Source organism: Daucus carota, chromosome 1, assembly GCF_001625215.2.
Source record: "Daucus carota subsp. sativus chromosome 1, DH1 v3.0, whole genome shotgun sequence".
NCBI classification, from domain to species: Eukaryota; Viridiplantae; Streptophyta; class Magnoliopsida; order Apiales; family Apiaceae; genus Daucus; species Daucus carota.
The window spans coordinates 50437462-50460879 of record NC_030381.2 but is presented as its reverse complement, the minus strand read 5'-3'; the positions used below and the strand labels follow the sequence as shown (position 1 = coordinate 50460879).

Genomic DNA, 23418 nt, shown 5'->3' with positions numbered 1-23418 from the left:
TTAGATCTTCATCCTCTTTATCACGAATAATTGACGGAGGGCTTAATTTTTCATGAACTAATTACGGAAATACAAATAACTCGTTAATATTATCTACAGTCCAGAAATCCTAAGGTTATGTTCAGGAGAGCGATTGTAAATTGTGATTTTTTCTAGAGATTAAATTTGATAAATATACATTTTGAACTATAATAAAAAAATATATTTTATTTTGATTACAATCGTAACTGCATGATACGGACTTGGTAATGCACGATTGTTGTTTATTCGCTTACCTGCGTCCTACAACAAATTATGTTTTATATTGAGAAAGTATTACTAATATATGGTCTATATGAATAATTTAATACACCACAATAAAAATTTATGAAAAATAAAATATGTAACACTATCAAACTGCGTTCTGTGTATGATTGTATCCATCCATACGTGTGCATTCACTAAAACACACCGACATACATAGCGAAACAATGAAACAAACACACAAAGCAGTAAAATATACGGTGAAATCTGAATGCACTAAGTCACGGTGAGTGGTGGTAGACTAAAGAAGAGCTTCTATCCCTTTCTTGATCTCCTCCGGATTCGCACCCACCATCTTCTTTTCTACCGCTTCACCTCCTCCTTTTATCATCAAAAAAGTCGGCATCGCCTTTATCTCGTACTTCTTTGCTACCACCTATACATGATACATTATAATCGCGAATAATAATATTATTTTTATTAAATTTTAAAGAAATTATAACCTGACGTGATGGTAAAATTATATTTTTATTCATCTAATATATAATGAAATGAAATTATGAATTTATAAGATTACAAAATGTTAAAAAAATATGTAATTTATTTAGTTTTTTGAACATAGTAATTATCCAAGACACAAGACACTTGCAAGTTGCAATATAGAATACATCTTTTCCAATATTTAAAAGTGAGATATATACATCTCTTTCGAGAAGATATGAATATCAAAGTATAAAGCGACTCAACAAATAAAGTGAGAATCAGTTTAGATACAGAGTATATATTACCTTGACATCATCCACATCGACTCTAAGGAACAATATATCTGGGTAAGTTGCAGCATATTCTTCAAGATATGTGTTCATCAGCACTGAGACCATGCACCATGCAGCTGTAAAGTGCGCCACAATCTCAACCCAAAAAAAAACTCAGTTTCATAACTCATAAACATAACCATAAAAATAAAAAGGAGTAAATTGCAAAGTGATGGCTGAACTTTACACCCATTTGTATCCTGGTGGTCGAAATTTCAAATTTACAATATGATGATCAAATATTATTTTAAGTATTTGAAAAGATGGCTAATAACCATATTTTTAAGAAAAAAAATCTCATTTTTTTCTCAAAAAGTGGCCCTTAGCCAGCTTTTTGAAATATAAAAGTAATGTTTGGTCATTATATTGCAAATTTGAAATTTTGACCACCAAAATGTGAAAGTGGGTAAAATTCAGCCACAACTCTGTAATTTACTCAAATAAAAATATATAAATCAATTTCTAGAAATTAAACTAGGATTAAAAGGAAGGTGTTCTTACAGGGGAGCCTTGTGTAGCAGCCTGAGACAAATAGGAATCCCAGGTCTCTTTGGAGTCGACTTGAATGACTTTAGATCTGCTTTCTTGATCCTGTCCTTCCATCTCTTTCTTCTTCTTGTTTCTGCTTGCCCAGAATGTCAATTGTGATTTCTGATATTTATGTAAGAAAATGGATGAATATAGTAGTGATTTGAAGTGTGTTGTTTTTGTCTTTTTGTGTTACGAGATAAGTGTCTTAGTTTGTTTAGTTGTGCTGTAATATGCTACTAGTAGTATTATACATTATCATAACTCATAGAGAAAGGTTTATGAGCCCGCAGTTTGTTAAAATGTGGGCCACTTTTTCTTAGATGAAGAGATATTTATGCCTGCAAGTGCAAGTTTCTCGAACAGCACCAAGAGTTGTCGCCTTTTATTTTGATCAGAGCTTATCATCATCTTTGCACACCTTCGAATCTTATCATCTTAAACATGGTTACTTCGCTGGTAACCCGCAAAAATGCTTTCATCTAAAATTTCGAAGTGCTAGATAAATATTCTAAATAGAGTTTATGTTTTATTTTGACATCCTCTCGTTTGAGATGTCCATATTATGAGAATATTTGTCATGATGGTAGAGTCTGTGAGATCAGAACTATAAAATAATGTTAAAAATCAGTTCAGTTAAAATTTTAAGATATCAAGGTCAAAATGGATCTTACGCTAAAAGTAAGATTCTTTTCCAAATTTAACGGCTTATTTTGTTATAAAAAATTTAAATAAGTATTTTATATTCTTTATTTAGCAAAAAAAGAGAACTTATTTTAAAACAAAATAAATAGAGTTCTATATAGTTTTTTCAAGCAATATGAAAAATAAGGTTAGAAAATCAGTCATTTTAATAGCTTAATTTTAAAACTTTTATCTAAATTTAGAATAAACTTCTACTTTGGTTACGTCGTAATTATTTCTCTCTTTATAAAACTTGAAAAAACGATGTGAATAAAATAAACACTTCATAAAGCCCAATGCATCGAAATGGTCCTCGTATTATTTCCAAGAACTAAGAAGGCTCCCTCAGCATTAGCCTTAATAAGCCCAATACTAAAAACTTCGGCTGGGACTGTTTGGACTTTGATGACATTTGAGTTTTAGGCCCTGCCCCGAGTAATAATCAGAGTGGAAAGCAAATGAAATTGAAGTAAAGTCATGTCACTTTCTTTGTGCTCCCGAGTTTTTTAAAAGGAGAAAGCTGCAAATATAGTATATTTTCATTCCAAAAATTTCACTCCAAAAATGGGATATTTGCTTTCACTTTGCATTCACTTGCTTTTTCTCCTAAAAAAAACTCGGGATCAGGGTCCAGACGTACTCCAAAAAAGAACACAAACCCAACACTAGATAGTCAATTTTTCATGCATTTGAAATTCTTCTTTGCATAACACTTGCACTAGTAAATGTGTTCGAAAAATTCATAATTTGGACCGGGAAAACAAATAATAGATTTTTACAAAATATCGCATTAAATATGGTATTATGGGTGCCACTCAAACATAAATGCCGAAATAGAACTTTACCCTACTTATCAAGAACTCAATAACAATTAGCCAATAGAATTCTCTAAACTATCCGAACAAACTTGGGACAGATAAGATGCTGACCCTTCACAAATATCAGACGAATACAACCAAAACATAGGCAAAAAAGCAAGCTATTATATTGCATACCTCGCCTCTCCATCATATAAAATTGCCACAACTTTTGTTTTTCAATAAGAAAGATCATACATGGCTCAAGCAATGGCTTCAATGACTGGTCTGCATGGTTCTTCTCAGGCTGTTTTGGAAGGTACCATGCAGATCAGTGGCTCAAACCGCTTGAGCACCAGCAGCAACAAAAGAATTGTCATGGCTCGACCTGCAGGGCTCGTTGTTCGTGCCCAACAGGTTTCGTCTGAGAACCCTGAGACAAGCCGCCGCGCCATGCTTGGTCTTGTTGCTGCTGGTTTGGCCTCTGCCTCTCTTGCAAAAGACGCGCTTGCAGCAGCTACTTCAATCAAGGTTGGACCCCCTCCAGCACCCTCTGGCGGATTGCGTAAGTCCACTGATTGTCAAGATGCCCCTGCTTATTCTTTTTTTATGTACCCTATATTTTATCTTGAGTGATTATTAGTAGATAATGTAACAAGAACTTCATTATATGTAAGAGATCAGCAACATATAATGACATAAAAGATTTCAGTTTATCTACTTATCCGAACAAGGGATCTACTAGTTAAATTAAAATGTCATGTGAGATGTCATAACTTGAAATTTTAATAAAATAATCAGGAAATAATGAAAAATATATGTGGATTTGCAGCTGGAACTCTAAACTCTGATGAGGCCAGGGACCTGGACTTACCACTAAAAGATCGTTTCTTCCTGCAACCACTGACACCGGTTGAGGCAGCAGCGAGAGCAAAGGAATCAGCAAAGGAGATTATTAATGTGAAGGAGTTTATTGACAAGAAGGCATGGCCATATGTCCAAATGGATCTCCGTCTCAGGGCATCATATCTTCGTTTTGACCTCAACACTGTGATTGCATCAAAGTCAAAAGACGAAAAGAAGTCACTCCAGGCTCTCACCGGAAAGCTTTACAATGTCATCGACGATGTAAGTTAAAACCTTCTTTTCCAGCTAAAATGCATATAAAAGAAACACTTTTTTTTATCTTGTTTCGTTAAGGTCAATTATATAAATTTAAATATTCACGCACTCATGTCTCCCCTAAAGGTTAAATGGATTTTTTTTTTAGTAATACTGTTCTTTGTTTCTTTCTTTAGTTGGACTATGCAGCAAAAACCAAGAGCTCTACTAAAGCAGAAAAGTCCTATGCTGAAACTGTATCTAAGCTGAATGATGTTCTTGCTAAGCTTGGTTAGAAAAAATTGTATAGATTATGTACCATGGTGTAAATCTTCGCTTTTGTGTTAATGAATAAGCTCTTTCAGTTTGAGTTTGTTATAATAAAAATTGTAGTATATTTTAGGTGCATCTACTTCCAAACACTTCCACGATCTCGGTGTCTGAAGGGCTCCTCAGAGCAATGTTTATTGGTCACCTAGGTGGCTGGAGGTTGAATGTCGGATATCTTGATAACTACATACAAAAACCTGAAGGGTTCTTAGCTATTAGCTACTGTCATAAAAGAGTTTAGGAGAAGCCAAAAATATACTTTCAAATAACAATCAGGGCCATGACCAACCACAATAACTATAAACTGAATACTATATGTACAAGAATGAGCTAAGTTTTTCTTAGTAATGGCATTTCTTAGTAGTAAGAATGCCTATCTCAGTATAGGATATATAGTAGAACTGATCGATGATCATAGAATGAGACGTGTAATGCCTATATTAAGATCAGTGAATATCAGACCAGGAAGGAAGCAGAGCACAAGCAACAGTCTGAATCGTTCACTTAATTGTGAATGTAAACTGCTGACATCTGACATTGTGAAATCAAGTAATATTGCTTCTTATGCAGAGAAATGTATAATGCAATTACCTTGTGGGAAAGTTGGTTACTTTAAACAGTGGAAGTAAAACTTTGACACCAAGGACAAGTTACCTACATTGGCAAGTAAATTTAAGTTATACATGGGGATCAAAGTTCAGATTCGTTCTTTATTTGATGGGGGCGTATTGCCAGAGCCAACCATTACAAGCCTCGACTCATGCTGAGCTCAACTGTTCAAGTCAGAACTCAGGCAGATTGTTAGTTCCAGTCTTGCAGAAACCAACACATAGTATTTTTCTGTGGTAGTTGTTGCTGGTAATGTATTTTCAGATGTGATGAGAAGATTGTTTTCAAGTGTGATAGGGAGGCGAAAAATATGCACTAAGAATTAATTACATCCCTTATTCGCAAAAATATAAAATATATTATATCTTGCGACCGTTATTAATAAGCGCGGAAAGTATGTTGCAGCAGTCGTCTGTCAAGATTCAAATTTATAACACTAAATCATGCAATCTTCTTATATAAAATTAACAAACATATTTCTGTGCTCATAACATCAGATTTTGAGTTTCAGCACAAATGATGAAATGAGTGAAATCCAATCTATAACAAAATCTAAGTGAATCCTATGCTAAAAACAACCTTACAAACTCATGTGAGAATACCCTGTTCAAAAAACAGTATATTGACCTATGATTTTTACTTTTAATAAATTTAAAATTCCATACTGTTTTTTTTTTAAATTCCGTACTTGTTTTTTAGTTTGAACAAATTTCCTCTCTCGTTTAATGATTCATAAAAAAAATAAAAATACACTAAAAAAATCTCAAAATAAAAATAAAACATACATGGCACTATGGCAGTACTCTGCATAGAGACCAAAACGGTGTCGTTCACAAATGACACTCACAGTACAGTATCTGCAAATCAACTCGTGAGTGAAAACGCCTGAGACGAACAAATCTTCCCCACACAGATACAGATTCTCTCTCTCTCTCTCTCTCTCTCTCTCTCTCTCTCTCTGTCTCGCCTTGCTACACGTAGAGATCAAATAATTAATGGCGAAGAAGAAAGCAACAATGACTCTCAAAGACTTTCACGGCGGTTCCATCCCCTCTGATCTCCCCCTTCCTTCTGCTCCTGGCGTGTAAGTATATATATGTGTGTGTGTGTGTGTATGGATTTATGTGTATGAAATTGATTGTGTTGGATCTTATTGATATGCGTGTTGATTTGAATTGATTAGATCTGTTGATTTAAGCCCTAGTAATATTGTTTGTGTTTGATTTTCCTTTTTATGTGTTGTGATTAGAACTGTGAAACCTTCGGATCGGGTTGGTTTCGATAGACCGAATGTGTGGGGAAGAAATGATCCTAGGTTAAGGCCCGGGTCTGCTGGTTCGATCAGGACTTTTGATGATAAAACACCTTTTAGTCCTCATGTTATGCACGTCGGGCGGAATTTCGATGAGGATGAGCGGACTCCGTTGGACGGTGTTTCGCGGAGGGTGGTTAGTGAGGAGAGTGTTGGTGTGGATTTAAGGGGGAGTGAGAGGTTGGTTGTGAGTCCGAGTCTGAGTCCGAGTCCGAGTGTGGGGTCTTATGCTGCTAGGTTTACGGAAGGAGTGGGTAGTGGGAGTAGGACGGGGTTTAGGAATGTGGGTGGGAGTGGGATTAGAGGGGAGGGGATGAATCCGTGGGGGGTGAGGAAGGATGAGGGGGGCCGTGATCAGGTTCCAGTTTTGTGGTCGGCGCCGGATGCGGCTACTAAGTTGGCGCATGCGAGTGCACTTGAGAAGGTGGCGTCAGGAAGGTGGCGGTCTAATCAATTGAATGATGATCGGGTTGATATTGAGGTTATTAATCATTTGGAACCACGGATTGAATCCCGTTTTACGGGGTATGGAGTTCAGGAGATGAGAGAGTCGCGCGAAGCTGTTATGGTGAGGCATGTTGAGCAGAGTTTGGTTGTTGATGATGGGATTTGTGCTGGTGGCCAGCCGATACCAGTCCATGAGAGGGTTGTGCCACCTATCTACTCAGAAGTGGAGGAGAGGAACCATCGGATTTATGATAATGGGTATCAACCCTCTCGTGATGGTGGAAAATTTGTTAGGTCAGAATTGCAACAAATGTTACCTCCAGAACCATCATCTGAAAGACCTAAGTTGAATCTGCTTCCAAGGTCCATGCCAATAGATACTGCGGAGCCTACTCCAGCTGATTATAAACAGGTAGACTATAAAATTATAATCTACTTTTTGATTTTCAGTTGGATATTTGCACATGTTCAATTAATCTCATTCATAATTACGTGCAGACATATAGAAAGCCTGGGGACCCACATGGCAGTGAAACGCGCGAAGATATAAATACCTTAAAGTTAGAGTCTGAAAGTGCCAGTCGGGTGCGAGATCGTCCAAAGCTAAACTTAAAACCCCGCTTGCAACCTCTGGATCAATTGGAAGGAAGTGCTGAAGGAAAAAGGTTTGTAACTATTATGGTAATTTATATTAGTAACTTCACAGATAAAATAGTTAATAGCAATAGGAGTTTGCGTGCTGAAATCCGAATTTATGATGCAACGTTTTCTGTCTACAAACTAAAGCTGTATAGTTTGCTTATTATTCTAATAAAAAACTTGTATATTATGTTAAACCAGTGTTCTTATTCAATATCTCACTCTACTATCGAGATCAGGTTGAACTATTTATCTTCTTTTTATAGCTTTAACTTGCTCTTTATATCTCCTTTATAGTTATAATTTCCTTATTTTGAGGACTTGATTTACATATGTTTTTCACATCTTGTAGACTCTCGTAAAAGGTAATGATATTTTAAAAATGTGAACTGACTGTAGTTCAACAATGAAGGCTACTTCTATACTTTAAGAAGTTGTTGGAGAGAATTTTTTTACATATAATCAGCAGTGCACCTGCACCTGATACTGTTATGTTTCACTTAATTAGGGCTGCATTTTAATAGTATTACTATAAATGTATCAAAGATTTAATAGTTGGTAGGGATCTTGCTAGTTTGTTAAGTTTTTCTTTGAATGTTAAAATTTTAAACGCAAGAAATATTAGGTAAATGCATTAGTAGTTATGTATCATTCAGCTGATAATTGTTTTCCAAATCTTGTAAAATATCAAAGTATAATGTTCCATAATGATAGAGTTGTGATTTGTTTTACTGTTTAAAACAAATTATAAATAGTTAATATTAGTAAAACAAAACAGTCTTTTGGCGGGAATTACGGTTAGATGCACGTGTTCATTTCAGTTGTATAAAAGGGAGTTCAAGTGGATATGAATGATATGATGAATGTTAACAATCTTCTCTCTTATTCTCATTCTCATTCTCTCTCTCTCAAACCTCTATCTTCTATATTCTGTAACTGTTAGTTCTAGGGTTTCACATCTGTATTCCAATACAATTACTATACAGTAGAGCTTCCCTGCATTACATAACCTGTACAAAATTTTCCTCTCAGTATCTCACGGCATACCGGCAAAAAATCTTCTAGCTTTTCTTTATTTTCTTCATATCACTAATTGTATCTGACCTATTTCACATTGACCATATTGCAGAAACACATTATTTGGTGATGCCCGTCCAAGGGAATTGGTAAGTGGCCGATCCTGTTTGGAAAATATTATTGTGTAGTACCATTGTTTTCTTTTATTAAACAACAAACAAGAAGAATCAACAGGGGACATCATTGTTACATCAGATGAATAGTTCGACCGTTACATTTCTTATAAATTTACTCGGTCCTGGTTGTGACTTATTACTACTATGTTATTAAGATTCCTGGTTTTGCAATTTGATTGTTAAGTTGTTGATTCTGCTCCAGGTTCTAAAGGAGCGAGGTGTTGATAGTGTTGCTGTCGACCAGGTTCATCTTTCTAATAGGTATGCAACTTGATTTGGTTTTGATCTAGGATAAACGATCAGAGCAATTGTTAGCTGCTTGCTGAATCTGGTTTTGGATTCTATTTGACCTTTTTTTGTGTGTATTGTTTTTGCAGGATAGAGCAAGATGTACCAAAAGGTGAAATGTTGCCTGTGCGTTACAATGGAAAACCCGGAAATCTCCCTCTTGATCATAGGCTAGTAAAGAGTGTGGATAGAGATAACCAGCGGGATGCTGAGAAGTCGGATGTTCAAAGGAAGAACTGGCGCAATGAGAATCGAAAAAGCAGCAGGGACCTTGAGAAGCAGCAGCCGGATAGGCCATTATCACCAGAAACTTGGCGAAAGCCTGTCGAGCAGCCAACATCACCTGTTGGACTACGGTATGGGAAAGCAGCTTCTGCAGTGGAACTTGCTCAAGCCTTCTCCAAATCAGTCTCTGATCCAAAGACAGCTGATCGGTTAGCCCGTGGCCAAATTCCTTTTTCTCGACTAACAGGTCCTCAGTCAAGGCAGTTAAGGCCTCATTCAAATGGTTACTAGATCTAACTGTTGCCTTGAGATTGGTGGAGATTGCACTCAGAGGAAGTAAGCACAGTTCAGACGAGAGATGGTTGTTTTTCGTCATTGTTGTTTTCTTATGCCAAACGAAGTCGCTTTCAACCCCTAGCTTGAAAATCATGAAGAAGTAAAAATAGCTTATAAAAAACAAAGTTATTTCCCTGTTGGCAATTGCTATATGCATCCCTGTTTCCAGAGAGAGAAACTGAATTAATATTGCTCAACAAATTTAAGTATTTGTTTAGGTTAAAAGTCTTTCTAGACATGTATGTGCGGTTGTAAGTTTGAATTATAATACAGCTGTGCCGGAATTTGATCTTTGAAAAATGTAAGAACTCATTCTGTGACGAAGGGTTGGACCCAACTTTTTTTTTTAAATATAGTTTAGATTCATCTCCCTCTGTTTCATCAGGTTCTTTATGTTATTTTTTAATACATATTTTGAGATTTTTATAAAATATAGTTTCATAATATATTTTTTTAAATTTTTTTCATTAGTGATTTTTAAACTCATTTCGAAAAAAAAATATTTAAGAAAATGTTATGGAACTAAACTTCATAAGAGACTCAAGATGGTGAATGTAAATCATATGTTGGGATTTCCTTATACAACCGAAGATAAACCCACAATTTAAGCTATTTAATCGAGTTTATGAAAAAAAATTAAAAATACGGTTCTTATCATGTTAAATAGTTAGAACTTATCATAACAAAAATCATCCTAGTCAAAAATTAGAGATGAAATTATTAGATCAAAATTTTTGAAGAATAATGTTCAATCTATGATTTAAGAAAATTTAGTTGAGCTTGATGAATTGGAGTATTTTTTTTTTTTTTTTTGAAAATGAGAATAAATCTCAACGAGAATCGGCAATTCACCGTGATAATTCTTTCATTCAAGAAAGCTTATTATCTAACCGTCGGACATGCAAGATGACCGGGGAAATTTAGACAATAAAACTTTAATGTCCGAAAAGAAAACCGGCCTTCTTCCAAGAATCCTGAAAATAAAACAAGAGAAACAAAAGAATATAAGTCTATATATTTAACAGATTACATCAAAATATTCCCACAATCATGATAACTCATGATTGAGACAATTAAGCTCTTAATTAAGGCATAATAATAAAATATTAATATCCTTAATTAAGACACAATTAACGCCCTCAAATAAGGCTCAATTAACGCCCCAAATAAATAGGCACAATTTACGCCCTCAATAATTGAGGCACAATTTACGCCCTCAATAAAGAGGCATAATTAACGAGGCACAATTACCGCATTCAATTAAGGCACAATTAGCGCACTTTTCTTTCTGAAACCGGATCCCGTCCTGAAACCGCCGTCACCGCCACCATCCGCCACCACCACTATGCTATCGATCAAGTTGTCTCGTCGTATACGAAGCGAACAACGAAGCGTATCACATGTAACACGAAAAATCGCCAAAAACACCAAAAACCAAACAAAACACATGGATTAAACAAACAAACAAATACACACAAACAAACAAACAAGATTAAAATCAACACCTTTCGCAATTCCACTCAAAATCATGAGAAAAAGAAAGAATATTGTAAATAATTGTAATTGAAGGGCATACCATATCATATTGTTCACGTAAGAAATATCAAAAATCAAGAAGAGACATACCCATGAACTGATTAGAAGAAGCTGTTGAGGTTGTATTTTATTCTACTTATTCCTTTGATTCCACTGAATCAAGTTTTTTCTCATGACAAGATGGAACCTAAGCAACCACAACTCACTATGCTTTTCCTGTGATTTCTAAATTACTAGTTGACTCGTTGCGGTTTTTTAATAACTAAATATTTCGTGTATCACTCAAAAAGTTTTGTAAAAATATATCTCGGGAAAAGCCACATCACACTTCAATCAAAGATAACAAATACTTGTCTCGATACTACATATAAAATTTATCGATAATCGGCAGTGTTGTAAAAAGCGCAAATCGGTCTTAAGCGGTGAGGTGACCTTCTAGCGCTTAAGCGGATAAGCGGACGCTTAAGCGGAATTTTAAGCGGGTGATTAAACGGATTAATAATATATATTTAAAATTTTATATATAATAATATTATATATATAATTAAAATTATAAAATAATTAAGTAATAAGAATTTAAACATAAAATGTTTTTGAATAAAAAAGATATTTTTAATATTTTATTATAATTTTCATAATATTTATAAAAAAATATTTGTATTTAAATATAAAAAATTAGAAAGTCAAAATCATTCTGACCGCTTAATCCGCTTAATGTCCGCTTAATCCGCTTAACAGGCCGCTTAATGTTAAAAAACGCTTAATCTCCCGCTTAATGTAAAATCGAAGCGTTTTACCCTCCGATTCCGCTTAAGCGCCCGCTTAGACGGCCGCTTAATGCGCTTTTTAGAACACTGATAATCGGAACTAATCGGTTGATCCACCGATTCAGGATTGTAAATAATTTTTAAAAAATAATCAAAAAAATTCAAAATAGGAGATTTTTATCACAGAGGAATTTAGTGGTGATTGTCCATTGTGTGAATAATATATATTTATGCTTAAAGATATGTATTTATATTCAAATAAAACTAGCCCCTGCTTGTTTAAACAAAAGGTATTAAAAAGGAAAATTTTGAGATAAACTAAAAGAAAATTTAAGTATCTTTCATCGTTCCTAGAGAGCTAAATTGGCTGATGAATTGGAGTATTAATCATCAAATTAAATTATTTTTTTTATGAAAATTGAGATAACTAGCTTTAATTTGTATTTAAAAAGGATGATGCTGTCAAATTTTGTATGATGACACTTTATTACAAATGCTAAAACAATAAATAAGATATTTACCATTACAAATAGACGCAAATGGTCGTGCTCAAGATAGAACGCATATTTAAAATAGAATTACAGAATCATCACTAAAGTTATGCTACAAAATCTTATATTTTATAGGAAACCGGTCCACAGCCACCGGTGGACAGGGTCCGGTTTCCAGCCACCAGATCACGTCCCTCCATTTTGTGATCCTACGGCTAAAAAAAAGGCTCCCCGCAATGAAACATTGCAACCCCGCAATGAAACATTGCGGGTATGAAAGACCCCGCAATGAATCATTGCTGGTATACAAGTCCCCGCAATATTTCATTGCAGGGAGTCTTTTTTTATTCCCTGGACCCTTTTACCCTTCCTTTACATATCATATGCCTTGTAGAGTTTATTATATTAAATTGTTATCATTTAACATTTTTATATTAAACTAAAAATATTGTTAAGGTTTGTCAAAAAAAATATATATATATTGTTAAGGTTAGAAATAAGAGAAAATTTTGATTTTTCTTAGTGCAATATATGAATAATTTTCTATCTAATTTCTATATATTTTTATCTTATTAACTATTTTATGTCATTTTGTTATACTAATAATTTTACTTATTTGAATACTACTGCTTGTTTCCTAAATATATCGAACACATGTTTGAACTATGTAGCTCACATGCTCTTTTAAGGTTAATTAACTTTTTGTAGCTAAAGTTGAATTATTTTATTACAAATTATTCACTTTTTCCAATTCTCTTTGGTACTGGTAGTGTTTTCAAATGTACTCGAACATATTCAAATCAAAGATAAATATCGAAATTATGTATAAACATCACTTAAATTGGTTGAATATTAGTAAGAACGCGTATAATTAGTATTTTTTGCTAGAATTTAATAATTTTTGACAAATTATTAACTTTTTCCAATTCTCGTATGTACAAGTAGTTCGAACAAATACAAATCAAAGAAAAATATCTAACTTATCATTAAATGTCACTTAAATTTTTTAAATATTAATAAGAACACATATATTAATATTTTCTAGCTCAAGTTGAATAAATTCTTACAATTTATTGAACTTTTTCAAATATTTTGAATAAAATAAATAATCTTATCTTCCCCGCAATGAAGCATAGCGGGGATAGTTTACCTAAATTTCACACCTGCAATGAAACATTGTGGGGATTATGTACCCCGCAATGAATCATTGTGGGGTGTTATATCTTCATTTGAAAGGTGGCTGAGTGAGGTGGATAGGGTATTTGTTTTAAAAGGCACCCGCCATGAGTCATTGCGGGTAGTTTACTTTTTAAAAGACACCCGCCATGAGTCATGGCGGGTAGTTTACTTTTTAAAAGATACCCCGCAATGAATCTTTGCGGGGAGTATGTTATACTCCAAGGCACATAGCTCACGATTCGAACACTGCACCTTCCGGTTCTACGACATTGTGAATGATAAATAATAAATAAATTTTATTGTATATTGAAATTGGTAATTTAACTTAATTTTATTTCTTATTAATTTGACATTATGAATAAGAATGTTATTTTGCTATATATTTAAAAAAAATTGTGGTTATAAAAATTCAATTTTATATTAATAACAAAATAATTTAATTTAATTAATAATATAAATAATAAAATATTTTTTAATTTTAATATTAGCTCAAATGATTTCGAATAAATAAAACAATTTCATAAAAAGAAATTAAATTAATTATATAATATAATTAATAATATACTTTAATTTTAATAATAATTTATATGATTTCGAATAATAATAAAACAATACCAAAAACTTAAAAACTAAATTAAAAACATACTTTAATTAATAATATAATTTATTTTAATAATAAATCAAATGATTTCGAATTATAATAAAATAATTTCAAAACAAAAAACATAAAATTTAATTAATATTTTATTTAAGTTTTTAAAAATTCAAATGATTTCAAATCATAATAAAATAATATCAAACAAAAACGTAATGTATTACATTAATAATAAAAAAAATCAAACAACAAATAATAAATTAAATTCAAAAAATGAAACGAGAGAAGGTGATAGAGTAATTTTGTTGTTACTGGTAGGTAAAAACATTAATTACGATCCCCGCAATGTTTCATTGCGGGGAGTAAAAGTTCTGTGCAATGAAACATTGCGGGTCTGTGCAATGAAACATTGCGGGGTTTATTGGTACCCGCAATGAAACATTGCGGGGAGTATTCGTACCCGCAATGAAATATTTGTGATATACAAATTATTTAATATTATTATACATTCTAGTGATATAATTATTTTGAATAATAATATTTAAATTTTAATTTCAATATATATATATATATATATATATATATATATATATATATATATCTTGAATTAATGAAGATAATCGTATATTTAAAATGAATAAAAATAATTTAAAATTTAAAATGAAAGTAAAAATGTTAACTAAAACTAAAGTAGTGGAAGGATAGTCTAGGGAAGTAAAATGTTTCAGAGTTCCCCGCAATGTTTCATTGCAGGGACTTAAGTACCCGCAATGAAATATTGCGGGGTCTTGAGTACCCGCAATATTTCATTGCGGGGAGTCTTTGTCATCCAACGACCTAGATCTGGTGGTTCCCTATCCAACGGTGGCTGTATAACAGCCCCCTATTTTATATAGATTTTCAAAATTTAAATTTAAATACATGTTTTTTGCATCGTTGTGTATGTTCAAAAATAATTTTAAAATATAATATATAAATAAGACATTTTTGTCATTTGCAGTTGAAGGGTTTCATGCTGGAAAATAACCTACTACACATATCATATATGAGTTTGTCTAGTGTGTGCCTATGGGCACATGCTAAGCGCGAAATTTGATATGTTTGCGAGATTTTGATTGGTGTATTTGCAGGGGATGCACCATTATTAGGATATGAGAGTCAATCAAAATCTCCCAAACCCTATCAAATTCCGCGCTTAGCATGTGATCATGGACACATGCTAGAAAAACCGATGATATATTCGTATCATATATCGGTATCATATTAATGCTATCATATACTATATTTTTTTAAAATATCTATTTTTTATAAAGATTAAACCAACTTCATTTTCGCTACGCCGAATCGGACACATCAAAATTCAGTAATTAAAAAGCTAGCAAATTTTCATCTCTTTCTTGGTCTCCGTTCTAAAAGTCCGACCAGTCTTCACACAAACTATCGAGAAATCAAAAACCCTTCTTTCGATCACATAGATACATATATCGATTTGCATAGGCATCAACAACATGTTAGAAAAGATTGGATTGCCTTCAAGACCATCTTTAAGGGGAAATACTTGGGTGGTTGATGCCTCACATTGCCAAGGCTGTTCTTCCCAGTTTACTTTTATTAATCGCAAGGTTAGTTTACCTTTTTATTAATTTATATGTAGATAATTACTTGGTATTCTTGTTTTTGCAAGACCCATGTTTTAGATTTGTGAAATTTGGGTTTTTTGGGTCAAGATTTGAGTTTGGTAAGTTTAAAGTTCCAATCTTCTGATTATCTGGGTTGTTTTTGTTTTTCTTGTTCTTGTTTAAAGATTTAAGCTTTATTCTTGAATGATCTGTTTTGGTTTTAGTATTGTGAGTGTAGAGTTTTTCATGCTGATGTTCTTGTTTAAGGATTAGAGCTTTGCTCTTGAATGATCTGTCTTCGTTTGAGTATCGTAAGTCTAGAGTTTCTATATTCTGATATTTTTAAATACTGATATGATGTCGTAAAGGGCAAAAAAGTGCACGTAGTTATGAAGATGAGGATTCACCTCATATGCAACTCATTGAGCTTCACAATGTTAATGACTCTAATAGATAAGGATGATGAAGAGGAAGAACCAGAATTGAAATGGCTGGTGATTGAGTTAAATGACTGAAACTGTTATTGAACATCATTGATTGATGCTTTATGCTTGTATGTTGACATTTGTACTACTTAGACATGTTGAAAATGATTTAAAGCGAAGTACTATGTTACTCTGACTTGGGAACGGAGTGTCGGACATAACATCAGACTAAAAAAGTCTGAAAATTAGGGATATGGGATGCTGTCCTATATTCGGACGCGGGTACGTCGACAACACATAATATAATAATAAACAACTACGGAAAGTAAGGCACCTTAACAAAAAGCAACAACAAAACTTATGCTCATCATGAATTTGTATGGAATTGTGCAAATTAGTCGTCTTCTTTACTTTTATGTGATTCTACTTCTTTCTTCTAAAATTTTGTTTAGAATCATAGATATTTTGTCTTTTAGTTGGTCAAAGTGTCCGCATTAAGTAAACGGATCTGACAAGAAATAAATGTCGTGCCCGACGGTGCGGCAATTAAAACGTAAGAGTCAGAGTGACATAGGCTAAGACTATGCCAAATACGACTTTCCTATTATTATTGTTTTTTTTCCTCGTAAAAATGCATGCCCTTAATGGCATTTCATGAGTCGTGCTTGAAGATTGAGTCTTTCGCTTTTAAAGAATGTGCACATGAAACAGCACTAGGTTCACATATAAACATGCCATTTTTATATGTTAAATCAAAAAGGTAGCAACCTTGATATATTACATATTGTCTCCACTGTTTTTCCTGTTCTTGTTATATCCAGTTCCAGATTAGATGAATCCATCTAGTGTGTGTATAATACATATATATTTCTTTTAGTTAAGAGTAGTGATAATACTTACCACTATAAAGTTGTATGTTCATAGGAGTATATTTTTTAGTACTTAACTTTTGTGAATTGTTTCTTGATTTTCAGCATCACTGCCGCAGATGTGGGGGAATCTTTTGCGGTAGCTGTACTCAGCTTAGAATGGTCTTACGTGGACAAGGTGATTCCCCAGTTCGCATCTGTGAACCCTGTAAGAAGCTAGAAGAGGCAGCTCGTTTTGAACTGCGACATGGACACAAGAGTAGAGCAGGAAGAGGTATGATTCCAGTATTCATTATTTAATTTCTCGAAACATAAAAAGGAGTAATCACACTTTAACATTTATTGTGATTTATCCCAACTTACAAGAGCAGAAAAATAAAGTAGCTACTCATCACTCTGGTTTGTTCAGTATAATATACTATCTTTGAGATCAGAGTGCCGAGACATCCTTGGTCAATTTTTCTATGTTACATCTCTGTCTCTCTCAGAGTGTCTCTGTTCATGCATTTCCTCTGTTCTTGTTCTATGATGTCTTGTGGTTGGTCTCAGCAGATTTTTGCTGGCTAACACTTTGATGCTTACGTACACAACTAATGGATCATATGTGGCATTTGCACAGAAAATTTCAAATATCATACTTTTACCCCACCCAGGGACGCAGGCAAGGCATAACTCTGCAGGGTTTAATATGAATATTTTTAAGAAATTTGCAGTATTTGACAAAAAAATTGATAAGTAAGTCGAAGCACAAAATTATTTTCACAATTTTAAGAAATAGAAAATAAGTCACAATTAACTAAAGCAGCACTCTATGTTCTTATAAATAACCAAACCATCTATTATGCAATCTGTCTTGCTATGTTTGGCTATTTCTCTTTCAATGTAAATGATCGTGCCATGGTCAGTAAAGTCAAGGAGTTCATTTACTCATGAGCCCATAGTGTGTTTATATTATATGTAAAGAATAGTTGATTTGTAATTTTGGACCTTGTATATTAGTCTACTAATAAAGGAAGTGAAAGAAGTGGCTCGAACTATATGTTTAATGTGTGTGATAAAGTGGGTATACAAGATAAAATTATAAATATCTTGATGCTGAAGTACATATATGGTGATATTATGAAGGGTTTTCTTATAAATATTTAAGTCCAAATTTGTGTTTGCAAAAATACTATATCTTTTTTAAATATTTTGCAAAAATACCCAACTTTTGAAAATATTTGTAAAAATACTGTATGCAACCCGTTGCAACCAGATGCAACCATACTTGCAACCAGATGCAACCATACTTGCAACCCTTATGGGGCCAATTAACTGAAGTTGCATTTGGTTGCATGTAGTTGCAGACCGTATTTTGCAAATATTTTTTAAAAGGTTAGTATTTTTGCAATTTTTTCCAAAAGATAGTAAAATGGCAAAAAAACTTAAAAAAAAATGGTATTTTTGATAAATTCCCTATTATGAATCCCCAACTCCGCCGTCTTTCTTTAACTACAGCAACCTTGTTTTAGTTTACTCTCCCTCTTTTTTATATCCAGATATACATGATGTTTACAAAGGTAGTCGGTCCAGATCTGTGAATTACTTTGAGAAAACAGTTTAAACTTGACAGATCTCTTCTTTGCCTTAATATTATCCGCTATCTAGAATTTCCAAATTGTCGTATTAGGTGTCCTATGTAGCGCGTGGCATTAATATGTGGCCCCATCTTTTTTCATTCGTTTTCTTCTGTTGGCAAATTTTTGTGACGTATTGAAAAGGTAGTTGATCCAGATATGTAAACTGCTATGAGAGAAGCTGAATCTTTATAGATCTATCTTGTGTCTTTTTTTTTTTTTTTTTTTTTTTTTTTTTGGAAAATGAGAATAAATCTCAACGAGAATCGGCAATTCACCGTGATAATTCTTTCATTCAAGAAAGCTTATTATCTAACCGTCGGACATGCAAGATTACCGGGGAAATTTAGACAATAAAACTTTAATGTCCGAAAAGAAAACCGGTCTTCTTCCAAGAATCCTGAAAATAAAACAAGAGAAACAAGAAGAATATAAGTCTATCTTGTGTCTTTATAATACTTGTTATACCTTTATTTTTAAATTGTCTCGATGTGTGCCTAACACAACATTAGGCGTCAATCTCGTGCCACCTCCTCATATCTTCCCTTTTTGGTTATTCACTACAGAGCTCTGCATTACCGGAAACCACACAGAAAGTACTTAATATTCTTCTCCAGTGCTCTCGTTAGAACATGTTGCCCTTAAGTTATCAGGGTTTACCGTTTACGTCATAAGATTCACACAATGACCCCTTCAAATCATACTGGCACAGCTGCACAAGTAATTCATGACTTCATGCTGGATAGAAATTTAATGTTATATGCACAGTGAAGTTATTGGTTTCTTTTACATCAATGAGATATATTACTGTAGCTTAATGCTAGGGACTTCTTTCTTAAGCTACTTTAATATAGCATATAAAAGTCCACATGTATGTGATTTCTCTTTCCAGGAAGGTAACAAATCTAATTATTTATGCAATATTGATCACGAGGAATGAAATTTGATTTTTATGCGCATTGCTGAAACACTTATGACATTGTGTAACTGCTCAAGTTACTATATCTTGACATATTGAACTTGATATTATATGAATGATCTGCATATGTTCATTGATTTTTTTATTTTATTTTATTTTTTATCACGAAAAACATAAGGTTCAATTTTCAAACTGCTAAATTACTTTTGGCAATCTTTTAAAATATCTTTTACTGCGTGTTTTTCTGTTGGGCAAACCCTTCAGTCATTGTAGTTCGGTATGTTTCAGTCTTAAAGGTGCCAAGGGCTTTAAACATAGTGGAACTGGTTGACTGGTGTCAGTAAATTGTCATAATTTTTAGATGGATTTTGCTAGTATATATCTCTTGATGGTTGATAGACATAGGCAGTTCCCTTGTAGTGACATGAAAGTTCGAGCTTGATGTTGGTCCCTTTTTGCAGGTGGTCCTAAACTTTCATCCAAGGATGAGGATGAAGTCTTGAACACTATTCTAGGTAATGATGGAAAAGACTCATCCTCTTTAGGCAAAGAGTTTAAAATTCTTGCAGGCAGTCAACGTTCTTCAAGCAGTGCATCCTGTTCAAATATTCAGGAAGCTGCCACACAAGATGAAGGAGCTATACTGAGAAGTCTCTCTGTTGGTGTGACTGATATGGGGTCAACTACTCCTGATGAACTGCGGCAGCAAGCTCTTGATGAAAAAAAGAAGTATAAAACTCTGAAAGCCGACGGAAAGTCGGAAGAAGCTTTGAGAGCCTTTAAAAGGGGAAAAGAACTTGAGAGGCAGGCTGGGGCACTGGAGCTGCAGTTAAGAAAAAATCGGAGAAAGGCTTCGTCTTCCATAAGCACAAATGATATCTCTAGAACTAAAGAAGATCTTGCAGAATCGATCAAGATAAATAAGCTCTCTCCCCAACTGAGTAAAGATGATGACCTTTCTTCCGAACTCAAAAAATTGGGATGGTCTGATCTGGACCTTCATGATGCTGATAAAAAGCCAGTAAAAGTGAGTTTGGAGGGTGAACTTTCTAGTCTTCTTGGAGAGGTTTCTACGAAATCTAATACCAAGAAGGTAGTGGATGGTCTTGATAAGTCTGAAGTTATCGCTATTAAAAAAAATGCTCTTGCACTAAAGCGTGAAGGAAAGCTTGCCGAGGCCAAGGAAGAACTGAAAAGAGCTAAAATTCTGGAAAAACAGATTGAGGAACAGGAATTTCTGATTGATGCTGATGATTCAGATGATGAGCTTTCCGCTCTGATTCATAGCATGGACAGCGATAAACCAAACCTCTCCTCTAGGAACGTTCCAGATGTTAATTTTAATTTTGAGAACCTTGTAGGTATTGCGGATAATCTTGGTGTTGATAATTTAGAAGTGACTGATGAGGATATGGATGACCCTGATATATCTGCGGCTTTGGAGTCGGTTGGTTGGACTGAAGATATGGATGAAACCAACCTCAACAGCTCTGATTCACTTGCGACAAATTCGAAGACACATGGTCAGATGACTGTTCAAAAGGAACCACAATTTGCATCTGTAATAAAGAAACCAACTCATGTGGCACCAAAGAGTAAATTGATGATTCAGAGAGAGCTCTTGGCTCTAAAAAAGAGGGCCCTTGCCTTGAGAAGGGAGGGCAAGGCAGATGAGGCAGATGAAGAATTAATGAAAGGGAAGTTTCTTGAGCAACAACTTGAAGAGATGGATCAATCTTCAAAAGTGAAGATCCCGCAAGTAAAATCTGGTAATAAGAATGCTAACTCTGAAATTTTGGATGTTGGGGATGAAGTGGAGGATGTGACAGAGCAAGACATGAATGATCCATCATTTGCTTCACTTTTAAATAATCTAGGATGGAAGGATGACGAGAATGAGCATGTTCAAACCCGGCATGAAGGAATTACCAATACACATGAAATAACTAATGATTTATCTGTTGCTCATGTCCATTCTGGTAAACAAATTGAGACATCTAGAAAAAGTAAAGGTGAAGCTCAGAGAGAACTCTTAGGGTTGAAAAGAAAGGCACTTGCACTGAGACGCCAAGGAGAAGCTGATGAGGCTGAGGAAGTGCTGGAGATGGCAAAAGTATTAGAGGCTCAGTTGTCAGAGATGGACGCGCCAAAACAAGAAGTACCAGCTGAAGGAAACAAACTCCATAATGATGAAACATACAATCCACTGAATATTGCAGCTGACAAGGGAGCTGTTGGGACTCCTGTAAAAGATAGCATGTCAAATCACTTGCGTCAAACGGAACCTACTGAAGGCTTGGAAAAGAAAGACCAAATGGTTCAGAAGCCAGAAGGAAAAAGAGATGAGATAAACCATTCTCAGATGGCTTCAACAAACTTGGATAGTTCCCCTCAAAAGGACATACTGGCTCATAAGAAGAAAGCACTTGCTCTGAAGAGAGAAGGCAAGTTGGTAGAAGCCAAGGAGGAGCTTCGGCAGGCAAAGCTTTTGGAAAAGAGTCTGCAGGACAATATCCAGAATGCAAGTACCAGCTCCAGTTCTAGTGAAGTGTCAGGTTCTAACAACACAGTGACTGCACAAAAAGAAAAAAGTCCTGTTGCAGCTCCAAAAATGTCCGGTCGTGATCGTTTCAAGTTGCAACAGGAGTCCTTGAGCCACAAACGTCAGGCACTTAAGCTACGAAGGGAAGGAAGAACAGAAGAAGCAGAGGCTGAGTTCGAATTGGCAAAGGCACTTGAAATTCAGTTGGAGGAGCTGAATTCCAGTGATTCAAATAAGCCATCTATGAACCTGGCTGAACCTGTAGATGATGTAGGCATCGAGGATCTTCTTGATCCTCAACTTTTGTCCGCTTTAAAAGCAATTGGAATAGATGATGCGAGCAATGTCCCCAGAGTCCCTGAAAAACCAGAGGTATCAAAATCCGCTGCTGGTAAAATTGACAACTCTCTGGGAGAAAGAACACAATTAGAAGAAAGAATCAAGGCAGAGAAGGTCAAGGCACTAACCTTAAAGCGTTCAGGAAAGAAAGCTGAGGCCATGGATGCTCTTCGTCGAGCCAAAATGCTTGAACAGAAGCTGGCATCTTTAGCTTCATAGACAGCGTGGTTGCAGGCAGCTGCTTCTGCCCTCGATTAGTTTAAGGAGCAAGACTGTTGTTACCAGCGGTTGTAAAATACTGTGAAAAATACAAGTTAATTTTAGTTCATAAGAACCAAGGGTATGTTTTTTTTTGGAAATGGTGATCCTTCATTGACTGTACTTATACAAGTGGCCTGAAATGTAATTGTTAAAAACTTTTGGGGTAATTAATGACTGTTGTGTGGTATATTTGTAAGTCCAGAAATATTCGGTGTGTTCGTGGTAACTTTTATTGTGAAAGGATTGTTTTGGGAAAAAAAATACTCCCTCGGTTTTGTTGAAATATAGGTACTTTTATATCGTTTGACTGCTTAGTTGAAAATGTTATTTTTAATTTTTTTTGACTTATAATATTAATCATATATTTTTATATAAAAGAAGAAAATTTTAAAAATAATAATTTTAACTATAGAGTCAAAGGATTTAGAATTGTTTGTCAAAAAGTCAAACGACTTAGAATTGTGTGTAAAAAGTCAAACAACTTATATTTCAAAACAAAGAATATATATTTGAAGTATTCTTTTTAAAATTTAAAAGTAAGTAAATAAAATTGTTATGCAGTGTTGTAAAAAGCGGGAATCAGACATAATCGGTTAAGTTACGGAACAAGGACTAATCGGAGATTAATTAAATTGATCGGGTATTAATCGGAGATTTAATCAGTTCGGCGAGCTACGAAACAAAGATTAATCGGTGATTAATCACGATTAATC

At 34.3% G+C, this 23418-nt stretch overlaps 4 protein-coding genes across 4 annotated transcripts; 3 read left to right on the top strand and 1 right to left on the bottom strand.

Annotated features, from left to right (window-relative positions):
- Positions 1 to 363: 363 nt before the first annotated feature.
- On the bottom strand, positions 364 to 1781 carry LOC108211654 (thioredoxin-like protein CXXS1). The gene is made up of 3 exons (XM_017383314.2): positions 1560 to 1781; positions 1032 to 1154; positions 364 to 679 (listed from the first exon to the last, which is right to left on the bottom strand). The coding sequence occupies exons 1-3, from the start codon at positions 1659 to 1661 to the stop codon at positions 545 to 547; spliced, it is 360 nt and encodes a 119-aa protein (XP_017238803.1). The 5' UTR covers positions 1662 to 1781; the 3' UTR covers positions 364 to 544.
- Positions 1782 to 3212: 1431 nt separating this feature from the next.
- Positions 3213 to 4538, top strand: LOC108205285 (oxygen-evolving enhancer protein 3-2, chloroplastic-like). The gene is made up of 3 exons (XM_017375186.2): positions 3213 to 3632; positions 3900 to 4195; positions 4366 to 4538. The coding sequence occupies exons 1-3, from the start codon at positions 3326 to 3328 to the stop codon at positions 4462 to 4464; spliced, it is 702 nt and encodes a 233-aa protein (XP_017230675.1). The 5' UTR covers positions 3213 to 3325; the 3' UTR covers positions 4465 to 4538.
- Positions 4539 to 5929: 1391 nt separating this feature from the next.
- LOC108205245 (uncharacterized) lies at positions 5930 to 9917 on the top strand. The gene is made up of 6 exons (XM_017375121.2): positions 5930 to 6191; positions 6357 to 7278; positions 7365 to 7531; positions 8635 to 8671; positions 8901 to 8959; positions 9076 to 9917. The coding sequence occupies exons 1-6, from the start codon at positions 6103 to 6105 to the stop codon at positions 9500 to 9502; spliced, it is 1701 nt and encodes a 566-aa protein (XP_017230610.1). The 5' UTR covers positions 5930 to 6102; the 3' UTR covers positions 9503 to 9917.
- Positions 9918 to 15451: 5534 nt separating this feature from the next.
- Positions 15452 to 22892, top strand: LOC108204767 (uncharacterized). Its single transcript, XM_017374371.2, has 3 exons — positions 15452 to 15737; positions 17134 to 17302; positions 20025 to 22892. Exons 1-3 carry the CDS (start codon positions 15624 to 15626, stop codon positions 22661 to 22663), a joined length of 2922 nt encoding a protein of 973 aa, XP_017229860.1. The 5' UTR covers positions 15452 to 15623; the 3' UTR covers positions 22664 to 22892.
- The last annotated feature ends 526 nt before the right edge of the window (positions 22893 to 23418 follow it).